Raw genomic sequence first — 15,201 nt, 5'->3', positions numbered from 1 at the left:
TTTCCTACCTTTGGCTTCTTCATTCTCGCCCGATCGTCTTTGCCTTTTTACCTGATTGAACACCTGTGGCACGATTTTGGCCAACGCTCATAATCGGGTTAGTAATTGTTAATGGCTCGAACTTCGGGTTGCTAAAACCGCTCGGCAACTAGTCCATCTAAAACCGTGGTTCGAGCAGAAGATATTCCCTCGTTCCCGGCTGGCGGTAGTAATTAGGTAAGTAGCGAACCCCGAGGCCTAACAAACCCTACCTACCGTCGGTCCGGGAAGGACGTTGTAACTTTGAGGACTCACGTCGGTCAGTGACAGGCAAGGGGATCAACCCCCCTTGGTAAGGGGAAAAGGCCGACATTGAGATCCGTAACAATATATATATATACACATCGATCATTGAACGTGAACCGGAAAATATAATAAATTACTGATGGTTTCAGAGTTATGACATTTTAAAGCATGAACCTTTAAAACCGAGCCCCTCCCTCATTTTTGATCCAATCGAGGGGAAACTTCACAAATCTGTTCAGCATGTCAGTCTACTAAAATGTCCTTTTGGAATTTGCGATAGGGCACGTGGTTTGGCAGATATCGTTAATTAAACGGAAATGTTTAAAAAATGGATATCTCTTGAATCGCTAGTACCTCAGACCGTGAGTTGGTAATAATTTATATAATTCACACAGTACAATACGTGCAGGCCACTCCACGGAGCGACATTGCGGGCTTACCAACGAGGCGAGGCGTGACACGTGTCTCAGCATACCTCAGATCAAGTTTGAAAACCAGCATCAACCATGCATAAATTTGCATATTTGATCATTTTTGACAAAGTTATGGCACTTTGAACTTTGCTAGGGGACATGTATTGCAGCGCAATACTCAGAATGCTTGTTTAAACCTCAGACATTTAGTTTGGTTTGCTCTTTGTTGTTGAAGTGTGCGGCATCACCATGCCTAGATCAAAAGAGCTCTCTGAGGCCTTCAGAAAGAAGGTTATAGATGCCTACGAGTCTGGGAAAGGATTTGAAAAGATTTCCAAACAATTTGAAATCAATTATTCGACTGTCCGGAAGATCATCTACAAGTGGAGAAGATTCCAAACAACTGCCATCTTGTTCAGGCCAGGCTGCCCCAGCAAGTTCAGCCCGAGAGCAGACCGCAAGATGCTGAAAGAAGTCTCTAAGAACCCCAGAATGTCATCACGGGACATACAGGTAGCTCTTGCCACTGTTGATGTCAAAGTGCACGAGTCTACCATTAGAAAGAGGCTGCACAAATTTGATCTACATGGGAGGTGTGCCAGGAGGAAATCTTTGCTGTCCAGAAAGAACATCAGGGCAAGACTAAAGTTTGCCAATGAACACCGAGGCAAAGACCAGCACTTCTGGACCAATGTGCTCTGGACAGATGAGTCAAAGGTAGAGCTATTTGGCCACAGTACCAGAAGACATGTTTGGCGAAAACCAAAGACAGCATTTGACCACAAGAACCTGATACCAACTTCCTTGTGTTGGGCAAGTGGCTAGGGTGAGGGCTTAGGATCCTAGGATCCTGGGTTCGAATCCCGGTCAATCGCTGAATTAACGCCAGGGGGTTGACTCGGCCTGTCATCCTTCCGAGGTCGGCAAATTGAGTACCAGTTCACTGGTAATTCCCTGTTTGTCGTAAAAAGGCGACAAAAAGGGTTGGCGTCAGGAAGGGCATCCGGCCGTAAAACATTGCTTCAAAAAGGGGACCAAAAAACAACAACGACCACGGTCCCCGAAAAAGGCCAACCCCCGCTTGCGGGGAAAAATGGCCTCTAAAGGTGGTTATTTATTTTATTTTAACCTGATACCAACTGTAAAGCATGGTGGTGGAAATATTATGGTTTGGGGCAGCTTTACTGCATCAGGGCCTGGGCAGCTCACCATCATCGAATCCACTATGAATTCTTCATTGTACCAGAGGGTGCTTGAGGACAATGTGAGGCCATCTGTCGGAACGTTGAAACTCAACCGAAGGTGGACCTTGCAACATCACAATGCCCCTAAACATACCAGTAAATCCACCAAGGAATGGCTGAAAATAAAGAAATGGAGGGTTCTGGAATGGGCAAGTCAAAGCCTGGATCTAAATCCCATCGAGATGTTGTGGGGGGATTTGAAACGGGTTGTGCATGGAAGAAACCCCTCAAACCGCACAGCTGAAATAATTCTGCACAGAGGAGTGGGCAAAAATTTCTCCCAGTCGATGTCAGAGACTGGTAGACAGTTATAAGAAACGCCTACTTGAGGTTGTCTCTGCCAAAGGGGGCAATACCACCTATTAGAGCCAAGGGTGTACTTACTTTTTCCACATGCGAAATTTGCATTTATGTTTATTTAAATCATGCAATGGCCTCCAAAATGTAAATGTTTCATGATATTTGTTACATTATATCACCCTTATCTATCAATATTGTTGAAATGAAGATCAAATAGCTGTATGTTGAAATATGTTGAAAAAGTCAAAACTTTACATGGGGTGTACTTATTTTTTCACGTGACTGTATATATATATATATATATATATATATATATATATATATATATATATATATATATATATATATATATACATATATATATATATATATATATATATACATATATATATATGTATGTATATGTATATATGTATATGTATATGTTTATATATGTATGTATATGTATATATGTATATGTATATATATATATGTATATATATATATATATATGTATATGTATATATATATATGTATATATATATATGTATATGTATATATATATATATATATGTATATGTATATATATATATGTATATATATATATATATATATGTATATATATATATATGTATATATATACACAAAGAATTAAGTTAAGCACCCCTACACAACGAATTAAGGTAAGCACCCCCTAATATATATTCTTTGTGTATATGTATACATTGGCATATATTCTAAGGTATGTGAGATCAAATAATGATTGGTATGACATTAGCAATTATCCATTGATGAAATTGAGTGATCAAAGTGAAAAAAAGTGATTGGTTGAGTCAGTGATCCGATCACGTGGGTCCTACACACGTTATTGACGCAAAGATCGCTAGAGGTCTTCTCAGAACAATGACTGTACGTTAGAAAACATAAACGTCATCCACACTGTCCGTGATGGACCTATAGCTCCATACTTAAATTGAGGTGAAAATATGCCTAAAATTCCCAAAAAATTTCACCTTAAATTATTCAGAATAAAATATTGAAAACGGCATGATTGTTATGTTTTTATGTGACCATAATATCACTTCTCCAGAAAATATAGCAATATCATGGGTATATTACACTGTTTTGACGACAACAAACTTGTAATGTGCGAGGTTGTAAAAAAACGGGGGGGGTGCTTAACTTAATTCTTTGTGTATATATATATATACGTATATGTATATATATATATGTATATGTGTATATGTATATATATATATGTATATGTATATATATATATATATATATATATATGTATATGTATATATATATATATATATATATATATATATATATATATATATATATATATACTGAAACGCAAAAGAAACTTACCACCTTTGAAACCTTTAAATATCAACAATAACACTGCGTGTAGTAAATGTGTGAACTTATTTGTGGACAATAGTGTCCTCACTGTCAGACAAAACGGTCACGGATGGTCACTTGAACCTTCAATGGTCACTTCATAGCACAGCTGTTGAACAGCCGTTTTGACTGTCGGTGATTAGCCAAGGGGTACGGGATGATTTTAATGAGCTGCACGTGATGTCTTGATATTGGCTTTAAAAAGGCCAGTGCAAAATGGGCATTTCAATCAACATGCCACGATTGTCAAGGGATCAACGGCAGCGTGCCCTGGGCATGCTGCAAGGTGGACTGAGCTACCGTGAGGTGGCACGTCGCCTTGGCTGTTCACACCAGACGATATCGGCCCTGGTGGACAGAGACACCCTCCACAACTCTGCAGATGACAGACCTCGATCAGGGAGGCCAAGAGTCACCACTGCAAGGCAGGACAGGCAGATGGTCTGAAGTCACCTGCGGGATCGATTCCGTCCAGCATCCCGCACTGCGGCAGAAACTCCGGGGCGTGCAAACCCACGGATCTCCAATGATACTGCACGAAGACGACTGCATGACTATGGTCTGCCAGAAGACCATACAGAGGCCCCGTGATGACGGTTGCCCATCGCCGCAACCGTCAGAGATGGTGCCAGCAGCATCAGCGGTGGACCTTGGCGCAGTGGAACGAGGTCGCTTTCAGCGATGAGTCAAGGTTCTGTGTGGACAGTCCTGATGGGCGTGAGTGTGTCTGGAGAAGAACTGGCGAGCGATATGCCGATTGTTGCGTGCGTCAAGCCAACAGGTGGGGTGGCCCAAGTGTGATGGTGTGGGCAGCCATATCAGGCCGGTACAGGACGCCACTGGTGGTTGTGGATGGGAATCTTAACGCCCAGCGGTATGTGGATAACATCCTGCGACCTCATCTGCTGCCATTCCTGCTAGACCACCCAGAACTGAGAACCTTTCAGCATGACAACGCTCGTCCCCATGCTGCTCGCTTTACCACTGCATTTCTCCAAGGCGAGAACATCAACACCATGCAGTGGCCTGCGCTCTCCCCTGACCTGAATCCCATAGAACACCTGTGGGATGAGCTTGGGAGACGCGTAGTTGGCAGGGCCAGGACACGGGCAGAGCTGCTTCAGACATGAGGACTGAGTGGGACAGAATCCAGCAGCAATCCATCCAAAGACTGGTAGGCAGTATACGCCGACGATGCACTGCCTGTATCCAAAACAATGGTGGCCATACACGCTATTGAAAGGGGACTGACATTGCACCCTGTGCTGTTCTGTACTGTAGAACAAACTGATGAGATGGTGTATCTTGGTCAAAAACTTGACATGTCATCAATAAAATGCCAATGTTTCAATTAGCAATTGTTGGTTTGTTTTATTTTGAACTGTTACAATTTTATTACATTTCAAACAAGTGGTAAATTTCTTTTGCGTTTTCGGTCTTTTTGAAGTTGGTCAAAATGGTCAAAATGGTCAAATTTTTCGGCCAAAATGCCCATTTTGCACTGGCCTTTTTAAAGCCAATATCAAGACATCACGTGCAGCTCATTAAAATCATCCCGTACCCCTTGGCTAATCACTGACAGTCAAAATGGCTGTTCAACAGCTGTGCTATGAAGTGACCATTGAAGGTTCAAGTGACTATCCGTGACCGTTTTGTCTGACAGTGAGGACACTATTGTCCACAAATATGTTCACACATTTACTATACGCAGTGTTATTGTTGATATTTAAAGGTTTCAAAGGTGGTAAGTTTCTTTTGTGTTTTCGGTCTTTTTGAAGTTGGTCAAAATGGTCAAATTTTTCGGTCAAAATGCCCATTTTGCACTGGCCTTTTTAAAGCCAATATCAAGACATCACGTGCAGCTCATTAAAATCATCCCGTACCCCTTGGCTAATCACTGACAGTCAAAACGGCTGTTCAACAGCTGTGCTATGAAGTGACCATTGAAGGTTCAAGTGACCATCCGTGACCGTTTTGTCTGACAGCGAGGACACTATTGTCCACAAATAAGTTCACACATTTACTACACGCAGTGTTATTGTTGATATTTAAAGGTTTCAAAGGTGGTAAGTTTCTTTTGCGTTTCAGTATATATATTATATATATATATATATAATATTTTTTTTTTTTTTTTATTTTTTATTTTTTATAACGGCTATCGCCCCAGACAAGGCATACAGCCACTTTACGTAAGGGGCTAAAAAGGTACTGCGCTCACTGCCTCAAAGAGGTACTGCGCTCACATTCCCTTTCAACTTCATCAAAGGAAAGGGTTGTATATTCATTTAATAGGTAACTTGGTGTCTTTCCCTCCTTCCTTCTTCCCCCACCATCCATCACCCAAAAGCCTAAAAGATGCTCCTTATCACCCTCAAGACACAAAATACACCAAACTTTTATCTGAACCCCAATCTCATGATACCATGTATTTTTGTGCCCCTTCTCCAGCTCTACTACCAAGTTTTAAACTTTGGGATGATCGTATCATCAGCATTGATGATATGGAAAGGCCTCATGGTCTTCACTGGAAGTGAGAGTCCCATCGTAGTTGTCTTGAGGTTTGTTATTAATGCGGGTGTTTTTAATTTTTTTATTTGTTTGTTTTCCTTGTTCATTTTTGCCCCCCCTTTTTGTATATTTGGGTCCCACTCCCCTCCATCTTGTTAACACAATAAGTTGAGTGAGACTTGTCTTGCCCTCTTCAGTCCAATACAATATGCGCAAGCTCACACTGTCATTTTTACTTTCACTGCTGTTCTGTTTTCTTTTCTGTCACTTTTTATTGTTTTTTAAACTTTTGCTCAGTGGTAGCATGGAGCCTGCATTTCATCGAGGAGACTTGCTCTTCCTCACAAATTACCATGATGAGCCAGTGCGAGTCGGTGAAATTGTCGTGTTCAAGGTGGAAGGTCGTGAAATCCCTATTGTTCATCGAGTCATCAAGATACACGAAAAGTAAAAAGATCCGAACACCACACTAGGTTTTTCCTTTTCTTTCATTTGTATTTGTTTATATATTCGACTTGCTTAAGTGCCATTACACCATTATGTTTCATGTTGGTTGCTGTGCCCCCTGTTGTGAAAATAATACTTTGCTTGCACTTTGCTTCACCACTTCACCCCCCACACCCCCCCCCCCCCCCCGCCAATCCCGCGTCCCCTCCTATAGAGAGACTGGGATGGTGAAGTTTTTGACCAAAGGTGACAACAACTCTGTGGATGACCGTGGCCTGTACAAGCCTGGGCAGAACTGGCTGGAGCAGAAGGATGTGGTTGGCAGAGCGCGGGGGTATGTGCAGGAATAGGCAGCCAACAAGTGAAAAATTTCGTTTTTGCTCATATGTACAAGCTCAGTAAATTTTAATTGCCAAAGTTGCACATTATTTTGGTCTGTCAGTATCCTACTCGAGTGAAGAATGGAGCCTGGTGGGTGATCCACATGATTGTTAAATTAGTCAGTTAACTGGTTTGATCATAATATACAAGATAGAGGTTTAGATGTAAATGTGTCTGGTTGCTTGGATTGGTTCGTTTCAAAGTGGAATATCAGCGAAAAGGAATTTTTTTCTCTACATAAATTTCTAAGTGAATGAAGAGGGGGAAAATGCCTCCCAAATCATTTCTCATATATACGTTAAAAAAAACAAATATATATGTATGTATGTATGTATATACAGTGTGTGTATATATATATATATATATATATATATATATATATATATATATATATATATATATATATATATATATATATATATATATATATATATATTATAATAATTCATTTATTTTGTATAGCGCTTTTCAAGTAGCCCAAAGGCGCTTTGACAGAGTGGAAAACATAATGCATAACAATACATGGAAACCGCAATTGCAAAAAGACAAGAATCAATAGGGAAATATTTAAAGCAAAAGGAGGGAGAAGGAGAAGAGATAGTCAGGGGTTAAATGCTGTGGGTTGAATGTTGAATGCAGTGTTGAACAGGTGGGTCTTTCGTGATGTTTTGAATGTGGTGAGTGAGGAGGAGTCTCTGATGGTGTGAGGTAGTGAGTTCCAGAGGGTGGGAGCAGCGATGGAGAAGGCCCTGTCCCCCCAGGATCTGAATTTGGTCCGGATGGAGGGGGTCAGGAGGTTGGTACCAGCAGAGCGGAGGTTGCTTGTGGGAGTGTGTCTGGAGATGAGGTCAGCCAGGTAGGATGGGGCCAGGTTATGGAGGGCTTTGTATGTCAAGAGGAGGATTTTGTACTGGATTCTCTGGGGGATGGGGAGCCAGTGAAGCTTGTAAAGGACGGGGGTGATGTGGTCACGGGTCCGGGAATGGGTGAGTAGACGGGCAGCGGAGTTCTGAATGTATTGGAGTTTATTGGTGATTTTTGAGGGTGAACCATAGAGGAGGCTATTGCAGTAGTCCAGATGGGAGGTGATGAAGGCGTGGATGAGGGTTTCTGCAGCCGTGGAGGAGAGGGATGAGCGGAGACGGGCAATGTTTTTCAGGTGAAAGAAGGCTGACTTTGTGATCTGTTTAGTGTATTTGTCGAAGGAGAGGGTTTGGTCAAAGATGACGCCAAGATTCCGGATGTGAGGGGAGGTGGATACTGGGATACCGTCGATGTTGAGGGCGAAGTTATGGGTGGATTTTGTGAGCGTTTTTAGGCCAATGATGATTATTTCAGAATTATCACAGTTAAGCTTGAGGAAGTTGATTTGAAGCCAGGATTTTATTTCAGTGATGCAGTTTGTCAGGATAGAGTGGGTGTCGGTGTAGACGGACTTGGTGGAGATGAAAAGCTGGATGTCATCGGCGAAGCAGTGGAATTGGAGACCATGACGGCGGATCAAGTGACCGAGGGGGGACAGGTAAAGGATGAAGAGGAGGGGGCCAAGAACTGAACCTTTGGGGACACCTTGGGGGACACCTTGTGGGACACCTTGGGGGAGGGGAGCAGTGGGGGATTTGCAGTTATTGATGGAGATGAACTGGCGTCTGTCAGAGAGGTATGATTTAATCCAAGAGAGGGCAGTGCCGGTAACGTTAAAGGTGGATTCAAGTCGGCTGAGGAGGATGGTGTGATCGATGGTGTCAAAGGCAGCGCTGAGGTCGAGGAGGACGAGAATGTTGAGGTTGCCAGCGTCGGAGGAGAGGAGAAGGTCGTTGGTGATTTTGAGGAGAGCAGTTTCAGTACTGTGGTTGGAGCGGAACCCGGATTGGAATGTTTCATACAGGTTATTGGCAGAGAGGTGATGTTTGAGTTGAGTGGCTACAGCGCTTTCCAAAACTTTTGACAGAAAGGGTAGGTTGGAGATGGGTCTGAAGTTGTTTAGGGTGTCAGGGTTTAGACCAGGTTTTTCTAGAATGGGGGTAACAGCAGCAATTTTGAGGGAAGGTGGGATGATGCCTGTAGACAGGAAGGAGTTTATTGTTGCAATGATAAATGGAGAGAGAGCAGGGAGGGAGGCCTTGACAAAGCTGGAGGGGATGGGGTCAAGAGTGCAGGTGGCAGTTTTCATTCCTATGAGGAGTTCAGAGAGGTCAGTAGGGGAGATTGGGGAGAACCAAGACAGGGGATGGCAGGACAAGGGGGGGGGCAGGTGGTTGGAGGGGGAGCGGGTGTGGCGGTGGTCAAGCTGTTGTAGATGTTGTCAATTTTGTGTTGGAAGAAAGAGAGGAAGGAGATGCAGTTGTCTACTTGGAATGACTGGGTGGTGGTGTTCAGGGGGCGGAGGAGTTTGTTTATTGTCGAGAAGAGTGCTTTTGGGTTTCCGGAGCCAGAGTGGATAATTTGAGAGTAGTAGGCGGAGCAGGCGCGGGAGAGGGCATCTTTGTAGTGTTGTAGGTGGTCCTTGTACGCTTGGTAGTGAACTGTGAGGCCTGTTTTATTGCGGAGTCTTTCAAGTTGGCGACCACGAGTTTTCATCAGGTGGAGTTCGGGGGTAAACCAGGGAGCAGAATGTGTGAAAGAAACTGTTTTGGTTTTTACAGGTGCAAGCTGGTCAAGGCAGGAGGAGAGAGTGTGGTTTTGTAGTCAGTGAGGTCGGAAGGGGTGTGGAGGTCAACGAAGGGAGAAGTGGACATTTTTTCAGAGAGGGTGGATGAGAATGAGGTCGGTGAAAGAGCGTTTAGCTGACGGAAGGTGATAGTGCGATAATGTCTTGGTGTTGGGGTGGGGATGTTGATGGTCATAGTGATAGCTAAGTGGTCAGAGAGGGTGAGGTCAGAGCCAGAGAGATGGTGCAAATTTAATCCAGTGGAGCAGACAAGGTCCAAAATGTGACCACGGATATGGGTAGGAAAGTTGACATGTTGAGTGAGGTTAAAGCAGGTGAGTAAATCAGTGAAGTCAGTGGTTATTGTGAAGTCAGTGGAGTCCATGTGGATATTGAAATCACCAAGGAGGAGGATTGAGGGGGAGAGGGAACATAGCTGGGTCAGAAAGTAGGAGAAGTCAGACAGGAATGATGGGTGTGGTTTGGGAGGGCGGTAGACGACAGCCATGACTGACTGCGTGCGACCAGAGAGTTTAAAAGCCAGGTGTTCAAATGATGAGGATGAGGCGATGGGGATGAGGCTGGTCCTGATGTCTTGACGGTGGATAACGGCAATTCCACAACCTCGGCCCCCCGAGCGTGGTTCATTGACGTAGGAATATCCATTGGGTGTGGTGAGGTTGAGTGTGTTGTAGTCCAGAGGTTGTTGCCAGGTTTTGGTGAGACAGAGAAAGTCCAGTTTGTTATCCAGGATGTATTCGTTCAGGATGAGGCATTTGTTGTTGAGGGACCGGGTGTTGAACAGGGTGAGCTTGATGTTGTTTTGAACAGCAGGGATGAATTCAGGTGATTTAGCCAGGGTTCGTAGGCAGGAGGTGCGATCGTGTGCGTTGCTGTGACCAGGTGCGCTGGGACGATGAGTGGGAGTGCGCTGAGCCGACCAGAGGACGGGGATGGAGTGACCTGATTGCAAATATACAAACTTACGACCGGAGCCACGGTGAATGTACCTGGGTCGTCGGAGGAGTCCATTTGATTTGATGGCAGAGATGCATGGGGTGGAGCGGGTATTGAGCAGAAGGAGCCTTGCGGCGGAGTACCGCAGAGCCATGCCCGGCAGGAGCGGAGAGACTAGACGAGGCCAAGGTTGAGGAGGTGAAACAATGGTCCCAACCCACAGGAGCGGGCCCGAGGAAACGAAGGAGCCAGGTAGGTGAAGCCAGGAGCAGAGCCGGGACCAAGCAGAGGGCAGGCACGAGCAAAGAGACGATCACGAGGCCAAGGTTGATCACAGCAAAGCGGCAAATGCAGCGGCAATCGACCGCCGCCGCTACAAATCTAGATCACGGTGGGAAACCGCCACCAAACCGCTGCGATGGTCACAACCCACGAGAGCGTGCCCGAGGAAACAGCGAGCAGGCGAAGGAGCCCGGCAGGCGAAGCAGGGAGCAGAGCCGGGGCTGTGCAGAGGGCAGACTCAATGGCCAAAAAAATCCGCTCGACCACCAAAAAAGCAAGCAACTGACAGTGGCCCGGTCGAAGAAGCGGCGAGCATGTGACGCCTGCGTCCTCTTCATACCGGACCGGAAGCGGAAGTCCACCCACCCATATGTATATATAGACTCCCACCCATTCCCCCTTCTTCCAGACTCCTTCTCCTTCACTTCCCTCCTCCCACTCCCTCCCTCAGGATTTGTACCCCATGCCCTTACCCTCCCTCATCCCACACGTTCCCCTGCCTCTGCCTTCCCCCTCCCTCTAGACTCACAGAAGTCCCACATCACCCCTTCCCATGCCTCTTCCCACCCCTTTGTCTGACTCCTGCCATTCTACTCCTCACTCTGGACTCACGTCCTTTCCCTGTGAGACTAGTGTGTTTATAAGTTATGAATTGTGGAAAATGACTGTTGTAAAACCCCGATTAAGGTGCATAGTGGTAAAAATTGTGATCCTTTAAAGTTTTGTCACGATTAACCTTGGGGGCTCAGAGAAGAAGGCAGCCATTACCAAGCAGCTTGGTAAGTGACTTAAGCACTCAAACAAGCACTCCAATGAAACATTTGATAAGGAATGACCAATGACCAATGAAAAGTAAGTACACCCTTGGCTCTAATAGGTGGTATTGCTCCCTTTGGCAGAAACAACCTCAAGTAGGCGTTTCTTATAACTGTCTACCAGTCTCTGACATCGCCTGGGAGAAATTTTTGCCCTCTCCTCCATGCATAATTATTTCAGCTGTGCAATGTTTGAGGGGTTTCTTGCATGCACAGCTCGTTTCAAATCCCCCCACAACATCTCGATGGGATTTAGATCCGGGCTTTGACTTGCCCATTCCAGAACCCTCCATTTCTTTATTTTCAGCCATTCCTTGGTGGATTTACTGGTATGTTTAGGGCATTGTCATGTTGCAAGGTCCACCTTCGGTTGAGCTTCAACTTTCCGACAGATGGCCTCACATTATCCTCAAGCACCCTCTGGTACAATGAAGAATTCATCATGGATTCTATGATGGCGAGCTGCCCAGGCCCTGATGCAGCAAAGCTGCCCCAAACCATAATATTTCCACCACCATGCTTTACAGTTGGTATCAGCTTCTTGTGGTCAAATGCTGTCTTTGGTTTTTGCCAAACATGCCTTCTGGTACTGTGGCCAAATAGCTCTACCTTTGGACTCATCTGTTCAGAGCACATTGTTCCAGAGGTGCTGGTCTTTGCCTAGGTGTTCATTGGCAAACTTTAGTCTTGCCCTGATGTTCTTTCTGGACAGCAAAGGTTTCCTCCTGGCACACCTCCCATGTAGATCAAATTTGTGCAGCCTCTTTCTAATGGTAGACTCATGCACTTTGACATCAACAGTGGCCACAGCTACCTGTAGGTACCGTGATGACATTCTGGGGTTCTTAGAGACTTCTTTCAGCATCTTGCCGTCTGCTCTCGAGCTGAACTTGCTGGGGCGGCCCGGCCTGAACAAGTTGCCAGTTGTTTGGAATCTTCTCCACTTGTAGGTGATCTTCCGGACAGTCGAATTATTGATTTCAAATTGTTTGGAGATCTTTTTAAATCCCTTCCCAGACTCGTAGGCATCTATAACCTTCTTTCCGAAGGCCTCAGATAGCTCTTTTGATCTTGGCATGGTGACGCCACACACTTCAACAACAAAGAGCAAACCAAACTAAATGTCTGAGGTTTAAATAAGACAGGTTCCTCCAAGATCCTCTCTAACGATGTTATCATCATTTGCACCTGAGCTGGTGCACCTGATTCTAATTTTATGTATTTGAAGTAGTGATAAATTTAGGGGTGTACTTACTTTTTCCACATGCGAAATTTGCATTTATGTTTATTTAAATTATACAATGGACTACAAAATGTAAATGTTTCATGATATTTGTTATATTATATCACCTTTATCTATCAATATTGTTGAAATGAAGATCAAATAGCTGTATGTTGAAATATGTTGAAAAAGTCAAAACTTTACACAGGGTGTACTTACTTTTTCACATGACTGTATATACACCCCTTGACTTTTTCACATTTTATGTTGCAATCTGAATTTAAAATGTATAAAATTGAGATTTATTTTGTCACTGATGAACACGTAATGTGCCCTGTAATGTCAAAGTGGATTTTTTTTTTTTTAAGAAAATTTTACAAAGTAATTAAAAATGAAATACAGAAATATTTAATTAAAAATATTCAACCCCCTAAGTCAAAACTTGGTAGAAGCACCTATGGCAGCGATTAAAACTTCGAGTCTTATTGGGTATGTCCGTATCAGCTTTGCACATCTGGATTTGGGGAGTTTCTCCCATTCTCCCTTGCATATTTGCTCAAGCTCTGTCAAGTTGGATGGGGAGCATCAGTGAACAGCAACCTTCAAGTCTTTCCACAGATTCTCAATGGAATTCACGGCTGGGCTTTAGCTGGGCCACTAAAGGACTCTTCACATTCTTGTTGTGAAGCCATTGCAATGTTGCTTTGGCTGTATGATTGGGGTCATTGTCCTGTTGAAATGTAAATCTTCGCCGTCGTCTAAGGCCTTTTGCAGTCTGAAGCAGGGTTTCCTCAAATATTTGCCGGTATTTAGCTCCATTCATTGTTCCCCCTATCCGTACCAATCTCCCAGTCTCTGCTGCTGAAAAGCATCCCCATAGTATAATGCTTCCACCACCATACTTCACGGTAGGGATTGTGTTGGACAGGTGATGAGCTGTGTTCTGTTTCTGCCAGATGTAGCGCTTTCCATTCAGGCCAAAGAGTTCAATTTTTATCATCAGACCACAGAATATTTTGCTTCATTCTCTGAGGCTTTCACATGCCTTCTTGCAAACTCCAGGTGTGCTGTCATGTGCATTTTTCTCAGGAGTGGCTTCCATCTGGCCACTCTCTCATAATGCCTAGATTTTTGACTTGCTGCAGAGACTGCTGTCCTTCCTGCATGTTCTCCCATCTCAGCCAAGGAACTCTGTAGTTCTGTCAGAGTGGTCATTGGGTTATTGGTTATTTCCCTGACCAATGTCCTTCTTGCCTTGTTGCTCAATTTGGTTGGACGACCAGCTCTAGGAAGAGTCTGGGCAGTTCCATTAATCTTTCTATTTCGTAATGATTGAGCTCACTGTGCTCTTGGGAACTTTCAACACTATAAATTGTTTTATTCCCTTACCCAGATCTGTGCCTCCTCACAATTATATCTGGGAGTTCTTTGGACATTTCCTTGGACTTCATGGTAGAGTTTGTGCGCTGACATGCACTGTCAACTGTAGGACGTTACATTGAAAGGTGTGTTTTTCTAAATCGTGTCCATTCAATTGAATTGGCCACAGGTGGACTCCAATCAGTTGTAGACCTCGAGAATGATCAAAGGAAATTGGATGCACCTTAGCTCAATGTGGAGTTTTATAGCAAAGGGGTTGAATACTTATTGACTCCAGACATTTCAGCTTTTCAGTTGTTAATTATTCTTCAAAATTTTCGAAAAAGAAAAATTCCACTTTTACATTATGGGTTATTATGTGTAGATCAGTGGCAAGAAATCTCAATCCATTTGAAATTCATGCTGTAACACAACAAAATGTGAAAAATGTCAAGGGGTGTGAATACTTTGAGGGCACTGCATATCCATTAATTTGGAATCGAACAATACAAAAGCAGGAAATGTAGAAAAGCCTGTATGTAGTTAGTTGCCTGATATTCACCTGTACAAGGATATCCTTGTAGCTTATTTGAAAATTTGAAGGGTGATCAATACTGGTCATTTGTGGTTTACACATCCTCGCCAACCTGGCCCCTTACTATCCAGACCTGTACATTCTACTGCTGGTCTCAAAGGTTCAGCTTTTACCATGGATGGAAATGCTATCTTGCTATATAATAATCTGAGCCTCATCTTCATCGACGTTTTTCTCATCTAAAAGTAAGAACAGTCCAAAAAGACAAACTCTTGGTCAAAAGGAGTCAAAGATCATTACATTCCATCGATTATTTACACTGCAAATATTGTGCTGTATTCCCCTTCCATTTGAGGGCAGGTGGACGTGCAAACAAAGAGAAAACGACCTTGTCTAGACCTTTCCAAAACATGTTGA

At 43.9% G+C, this 15,201-nt stretch overlaps 1 protein-coding gene across 1 annotated transcript in view; it reads left to right on the top strand.

Annotated features, from left to right (window-relative positions):
- LOC137421689 (signal peptidase complex catalytic subunit SEC11A) overlaps positions 1-15,201 on the top strand; it is a 43,090-nt gene that overhangs the window by 25,896 nt on the left and 1,993 nt on the right. The window contains exons 2-4 of the mRNA XM_068107984.2: positions 6,077-6,186; positions 6,434-6,583; positions 6,798-6,917. Of these exons, the coding sequence (XP_067964085.1) occupies positions 6,077-6,186; positions 6,434-6,583; positions 6,798-6,917 (380 nt within the window). The remainder of the gene's footprint in view (positions 1-6,076; positions 6,187-6,433; positions 6,584-6,797; positions 6,918-15,201) is intronic.

Source organism: Myxine glutinosa, chromosome 2 (assembly GCF_964187855.1).
Source record: "Myxine glutinosa chromosome 2, kmMyxGlut1.1, whole genome shotgun sequence".
In the NCBI taxonomy this organism is placed as follows: Eukaryota; Metazoa; Chordata; class Myxini; order Myxiniformes; family Myxinidae; genus Myxine; species Myxine glutinosa.
Note: the sequence above shows the minus strand (reverse complement) of the source record. Positions and strands in the feature narration are given on the sequence as shown.